Genomic DNA, 7,419 nt, shown 5'->3' on the forward strand with positions numbered 1-7,419 from the left:
TTGGGCTTTGCTTTAGGGCCAGGCAAGGGACCCCTAGCTCCTGGGACTGCCAGCTTTGACCATGCCCAGCTCCCATCACTGGCTCCACCCCTACTTCCTGCTATTACTGGCCAGGGCGGCAAAGGCCCCTGATTCTCCGATCATGGCTGCCCCCCAGCTCTTAGCTCCCCCCTGGGTTTCCAATCACTGTCAGTGGCAGGGGGCTTCTTCCTGCTTTCCCTTTTGCCTCCCTGCACTGTGCCTACATATGCAAATTAACCGCCATCTTGTTGGCAGTTAACTGCCAATCTTAGTTGGCAGTTAATTTGCATATAGCCCTGATTAGCCAATGAAAAGGGTAGCATCGTACGCCAATTACCATTTTTCTCTTTTATTAGTGTAGATATAGAAGCCTAAGCAACCGTTATGACCGTTTGACTGAACAATGGTCGCTATGATGAGCACTGACCACCAGGGGGCAGATGCTCAATGCAGGAGCTTCCCCCTGGTGATTAGTGAGCTCCCACAGCCAACTTCTTGTGGCTGGCCAACCTTCCGTGGTCCCTCCCCCTTGGACTGGGCAAGACAGCCCGAATCGCTGGCCAGGCCGAGGGACCCCACCCATACACAAATTCGTGCACAAGGCCTCTAGTCTGGAAATAAGGAACTTGGTAAAAACACATCTCTATTAGATGCATAGTTTTGTTTATCTTCTCTAGTCTAACAGTTTTGACCTTGTAAAATACACTGCATTTTAGATCCTCAGTATCTCAAGTGGAGATGCTGACAATGATGACAGTACACGTCAGAAGAGATGCAGAGGTGGTGCTGGAAAACGATTAATGCTTAAGGTTAAAATATAAAAGTTGATTGTATTCACATGCAGTGCTATGAGGAACCTGTATGTTTAAGCACTGTCAGAGAAAAAGGCATATTTTTACTTTTTCACTATTCTAGATGAGTAGGATTTGCCTTTTTCTGGATCTGATATTTATCTTAGCCATTAAAACAACTATATTTGAGTCGTTGGGCTAGACGTTTTTACAAGTAGAGTTTTACCACTTAAGGGTGCATATTCATGAACTCAATTTATACTTGAATATGCACCCTTAAGAGGTAAGATCAATTCAAGTGGTACCTGCATATGTCTGTCATCTTGTCCAATCATGTTTCTCCATTCCATGAGTGAGCGCTGCAGATGTTCAAGTCCAGTTTCCCAAAGTCTGATTTGACCTCCCATATCAACAGTAACAACACCACCTCCGCCCCACTCAGCTAGCAGTGCATCTGTGTCTGAAATAGTAGATATCCATGTGGTATATGGGGAGAGAAATTCTGATCTGAAAAAGAAATCACAGTATTCAAGCAATTGGTAATCTAGGTAATGAAGCTAGTTTAACCTGATTTAGGTGTATTAAACTTGTTATAAAGAATTCTAATAATAAGCACATTAAAAGATATCACCAGATCCATCTGTAAGTAAAAAAATACACATTTAGTTACTGGTTATTTACATTTTTTTTCTGTATTTGTCCCAGGTGACATTAGTATTCATTGTCAGAAAGAAACTCTAAACCAACTCATATTTCACAAATATGCAGCATAAGGTCAGTGCTGAAACTGATGTTTTGTTTATGTGTTTTAACTTCCTTTGTATTTGATATTTTGCCTTTCCTACCTTAGAAAACTGTAAGGATTTATAATAAAGAATTTATATATTAGTTGTATTATATATTCATACATATACATTTCCTTTATTTTATATTTATGGTACATATACAGTCATTTCTAGGAATGCAGCGTTTGCCTCTAAGAGTCAATTGCACACATACTCCCTTTATTATCTATATAACATATATACATTAGAAATCCTAATTACCAGTTTGTGTGCTCCCTAAACACATCTGATACATTCTATATAACAAAAACATAAACTATCATTGCTGATCTGGTAAAACCACAAAACCACACTATGTATTAGAGAAATTCCTATAATATACCAAAAATAAACCAAGACTACTTTGATTTTTCTTTTTAGTCTGCCTTGTAGATTTTAAACACAGTGTAACAAAGTCAGCTATTCTGGAATGCAAAAGTCTTAGAAAATGTTTATATGAAGAGGATGATAACAGTAGGATGGGAACAAGTGTTTCAGAACTACTTTGCAGTGTTAGAAGGACTCAAAGAAAGTAATATTTGATATAATACAGAATATAACTTATTGTGCTCTCCAAAAAAATATTTACTTTAGGAAATAAATTAGTAGGTACAGATGGTGAAGTAAATGGCTACTTAAGAATAATGAAATTTATCCATGTGAAATATGTTTGAAACTCTTCTAAGAGCACTCAAGATGTGTGCGTCCAATGAGCACTGTATCTACTGCTTGCATATTTAAATTTCCATGAAACTGGAAATTTACAAGGGCAATTTCTTCAACATGTCAATAAAAAGTGCAGAATAAATTACTTTTCTACAACAATTTGTACACCAGGTCTAGAATCTCTTCACCTTTAAAAGTAATAATACACGTTCCCCTTATACATAACAAGTTCTTTAAGAAAAACATAGAATTACAGTAGAGTGAAACCTAGATTTATATACACCCACATACAAGGGCTAGGGACTATCATTTTACAAGTGCAAATAATGTAAAAATCTGAGAAACAATACTCAAATTTTACTGAAGGCAAATGTGATATATTCATTTTGGTCTTGCAGTTACATATAATTTTACTGTATTTTTTATTATTTGAAGTTAGCCATCAAATGAAAAATTCCTGATATCTAGCAGAATGCTCAATTTAAGTACTTAGCAACAAAACTGGAATCCAAATGGGTTTCTCCCTTGGATTACATATATGCCAAAATATGACAACAGTTCATCTCGAGAGAAACTCAGATATAATGACAATGAACAGACAGAATCACATGGCACTTAAAATGTGGCAAGTTCACATTTAGATGTTTTGTAAGTATAAAATATACACTAGATACCAAAAACTTAGAGAAAGTAAGAAATGTAAATTATCTCATTAAATTTTTATATTGAATATATGTGAAAATGATAATATTTAATATACATTGGGTTAAATATAATGTTAAAGTTAATTTCACTTCTTTTTATTCTTTTAATGTGCTTACTAAGGAGTATAAAATTACATATGTGGCTCACATTATATATTTCTACTGGACAGTGCAGCTCTAAATGAATTATGGTGACCAGCTGGCACTGGTTATATATACAATTGCTCTCCAGATGTTCTTTCTATAGCAGGTATAACATACAGGTTATAGAGAAAGTTAAAAGAGAAAAACACGGAAATAAAAAGCTAGGGCTAATGAGGCAGAAATTAAGACAAATAATAAAAACATTATTTAATGCTTTAGAAATGTAAAATAAGTTCTTTGCGTTTGTAACTTGCACTAATAGTATATTTTAAGAAGCATATCATTAATATGGAATAAACACTTTTCCTAAATGACTAAAGGCCATTTTCCGTTAAACTGACACAAGAAGCCATCCTTATATATGTTGGAATAAGTAAATCTATTTCTTTGGATATGTTTTCATTATTCATATTTCTTGAACCTGACTCAAGGGTAAAGGAAACTGTTTCTGAGTTATTCTGTACTGTCATGCTGAGCTATTTTCTTCTGGGAGTTGGAGAAGGGGCTAAAAGGGAGATGTGGTGATATTTCAGGCCTCTGACAAGTTCCAGTGTCCCTGGTCTTCCTGTGACACTGGAAGGCTTTCCAGGCTTCTCCACTTAGGATTTCAAGTGATGTTTTAACCACAGTGTTGTGAAGGCTCATTCCCTGTGAGGGAGTATATGTCAGGAGGGGGTGTGAGATCAAGGCAGGTACACGATCAGGTTGAAGGAGGTCATGGATGGAGGCATCCAGAGAGGGATGGGCTACTGGTGAGGACCTCTGTGTTCAGACACAGAGCATCATTGCTTTTCCTTTCTTATCCTCAGTCTAGCTAGTGTGAATGCTTTGCTTCCATCCCTGGACAATAAAAGCAGTGACTGACACTGAGTTTCATCCCAAATCTCTGAAATCCTTTGACCACGGTATGACCATCACTACTGTGCAATAACATATTTTAAAAGAATATCAACCAAATGATATTTAAATTACTTTGATAGTTTGAATACATTTACCTCAGAAAACTAACATATGAAATTAATAAGTATGAAAATTTCTATAATACTAAAAATGCTGTTTCAGATACAGAAAAATTTATCATTAGGACAGGTCAATAAAAGAGAAATGAAGACTACAAGGCTGATAGATTTATACCTACGTAACATTTGAACATTTTTCCAAAATGAAAATTAAAACGGCAGTAAGGCATGCAGAAGAACCGCAAGATATAAACCAACTGTAGCTGGGAAAAAAAAAGAGCTTTCTATTTAAGGAAGCAGAAAGCACACATTTATTCAAAGTACTTGTTAAGAAGTCACTCTTTTTTCTTTTAATCTAACATACAAGCTAAGAACAAAAGTGGAAATGGATTACCTGGGAATAGGGATATATCGGAGTTTTTTTGATTGAAGATCAGTGACTTCTATATAACCAGATGTATATGGAGGGGTAACATCTGCAAATAGTCACGACATGAACAGAGTATTAAATTAGTACATGATACCAATATAGGAACAACAACAAAAGCACAAATCCTATTAAAAGTGGAATGAAGTTATCAATAGCTTGAAGCAGAACTCTTAGGATTCTTGTTTGAGAGATGAGGAAGCTGAAGCTTATAGAAGTGATACAATCATGTGGTGGTTTGCTTGAGGCCATGTACTAATCGCTGTAGAGTAATGGAGATGGCTTTTAAATGCATGCTTTTCTGGCTCAAATCTATGATCTGTCTACCACTCTCCACAGTTCCTACTTGAGCTGGCCATACGGCAAAACAGTTTTAAAAATAGCCCCATTTTACAAAATCTGGGCTACTACTGTCTCTTAAAAAAACAGCAACTTCCCCTAGAACAGAACCCATACTTTTAAAGATTTCTGTCCATCTAATCTTCTTATAAATTATGATTAGAATGCTACATCAAAAATGTCCACACTGAGTTTCGCACATGCAGTTTACAAAAATAAGAAGCATGGTTGTTTCATTTCACATTTGCAGCTGAAGGTTTTTGAGTAGGGCCACGTGAAAAACTCAAAATCTCTCCTACATATTCAACAACCATGGCTGAGCTTACTGTGCACCAGACATAATTGCAAAGCACTGGGGACAGAGCTTAAAGAGATGAGGAACCCCCAGCATAAAGAGGAAAGTTACTTTTTGGAAAACAAAATAAAACAAAAATCAGAAACACAGCCCTTAAGGACTTGGAAAGAATTCCAGGGTGGGAATCACAGGCCCGAGGCCAGGTGTGAGCTGCAGAGCTAGGCAAGGAGTGGTGCCAGGGACAGAAGGGCCAGGGGAAGGGGAGATAATGTGCAGAGACAGCAGAGGGCAAGACGGGAGAGTTACTATGGTGATCTGACCTCCCAGTTGGATTGGCTGTCCCCAGATGGCCGTTTGTACAAAATGAACATGCTTATCCTAACTAAGTCAGGCACTGCCTGCATTGGAAATGTTGCCTGGGATATAAGGTCAATCTTGGATAAAGTTTTGCATCATATATCATTTTTGACAGTTCCTGCTGCTAAGACCTCGCTAAAGTAGATTGAATTATTTATAGACCCAGGCTCTTTGCCAAAAATGACCAATTATTGAAGCAGTTGGGATGGATAGAGCTGCCTAGCTTTTGGGCTTGCCGCTAACAGGAACTATTTTCATAACTATTAGTATTAAGTTAAGCTACTGCCATTAGCACGTTTAAACTGCCCGTGAAAGCAAAGTAAGTCCATTTACTTTAATTATTTTTTTTCTATATTTTTCTTTTCTTTCACTGTGCAAATTAATTTAGACATAAAGAGGATGAGAAAATTCAATAATGATCATGTCTATTTCAAGAAGAGAAAGCAAGAATTTTACTCTTGCTGCTAAAAAATATTTTTACTATTAGAAAAGGCAATTTGTGGCTATAAAGTATTTAAAAGATACTAAGGGTGGTGGTAGTGGTGGTGATAATTGTAAGCACTTTGAAAAATAATCAGAATTGATGTTTACTGATGTGAAAATAAATCAGCTCAAAACATATGATTATATTAAGGAAGTAAAAAACAGTGGTCAGATTTCCCTCCCAACTTGGCCAAATCTTTGTCTATCCATTTTAAATGTTCCAACACTGTTGAGAGGATGGAGGCTCAGTAAAGTTCCATTATATTTATAATCCAGGTGGATTTCAAAGACAGGTATAAACTATATTTATGGATTAGTTTACTAATGATGAAGGGAAGTCAATACTGCAGTGTTCACGGCATTGTTCCCCTGAAGACTGGGGGCAGCTTACATGCACAGTGACAAGATTAGGAGGAGGTATAAACTGTCAGGCAAAGGTACCAAGAACGTTTTCAGAGGGAAGATGAAATTACATTAAAAAATTTACTCCTAGCAATGTAACTTGATGTACATCTGTTAAGCACTAGTTAACAATCTTCTATACCCTGCAATTATGCTAATACCAAATCTTTGAATTTACTAAAAGTTCAAAAAACAGCATACTACTTTCAATCAAGAATCATTAATTTGTATTTAAAGAGCTAAGGCCTGTGACTGAAAAAAAAGCTCACACTTAGCTAGAAGAAAAACAATTGGGAGAAAGCAATAAATCTCTCCCTGCCCGCATTAAACAAAAGTTGCACCATCATTAAGCCACCAGGAGAGTAGCCTTTATAGTTTCTATTGATTTCCTTAATAAAAGGCTGATAAGCATTAGTTTCTAACTGTCAGATGGTTGGATTCTATTTACTTTAAAAAACTGAATTTACATCAGAGACCTACATGAGCACAGATTAAGGAGTCACACAAGCTGAAAGAAAAAGCAATCAGTCCCTTTACTCCTCTTATCCCTCATTTCCTGCTTCCAGAGACACGGTCAACTTTTATGCTGTTTCTTTGATATTCACCTTCCTCCTTATGGTACTTAGTTTTATGATGTTTTAGTTTTAGGGATCATTTATTGACTTCCCACCATGGAAGATGAAAGTTTATAACTCTTTTTCATACACCCCTTCCCTGCCCAACCTTGTTTTCCCCACTCTCAATAGCTATACTGTCTAATAATAGACAAACATGGTAATTAACCATAACTTCGCTACCCTTCCCATTGGCTAATCAGGGTGATATGCAAATTAACTGCCAACCAAGATGGCAGCCGGCAGCCAGGCAGCTAAAGTGAACATGAGGCTTGCTTGCTCCAGTGATGGAGGAAGCCAAGGTTCCCCGCCTGCCGAGGCCCAGCTCTGAGCTCGGATGCAACAATGTTGCAATTATAGAAGATAAACAAATCCCAGATACCTGCTTTCAAC

General features: G+C 36.9%; 1 protein-coding gene across 1 annotated transcript in view; it reads right to left on the reverse strand.

The window, feature by feature from the left end:
- VWA8 (von Willebrand factor A domain containing 8) overlaps positions 1-7,419 on the reverse strand; it is a 368,307-nt gene that overhangs the window by 110,952 nt on the left and 249,936 nt on the right. Inside the window, exons 33-34 of the mRNA XM_015559449.1 lie at positions 4,504-4,585; positions 1,118-1,319 (exon numbers count right to left, since the gene is read on the reverse strand). Of these exons, the coding sequence (XP_015414935.1) occupies positions 1,118-1,319; positions 4,504-4,585 (284 nt within the window). The remainder of the gene's footprint in view (positions 1-1,117; positions 1,320-4,503; positions 4,586-7,419) is intronic.

The sequence above is a fragment of the Myotis davidii genome, unplaced genomic scaffold (genome assembly GCF_000327345.1).
Source record: "Myotis davidii unplaced genomic scaffold, ASM32734v1 scaffold70, whole genome shotgun sequence".
Lineage (NCBI taxonomy): Eukaryota > Metazoa > Chordata > Mammalia > Chiroptera > Vespertilionidae > Myotis > Myotis davidii.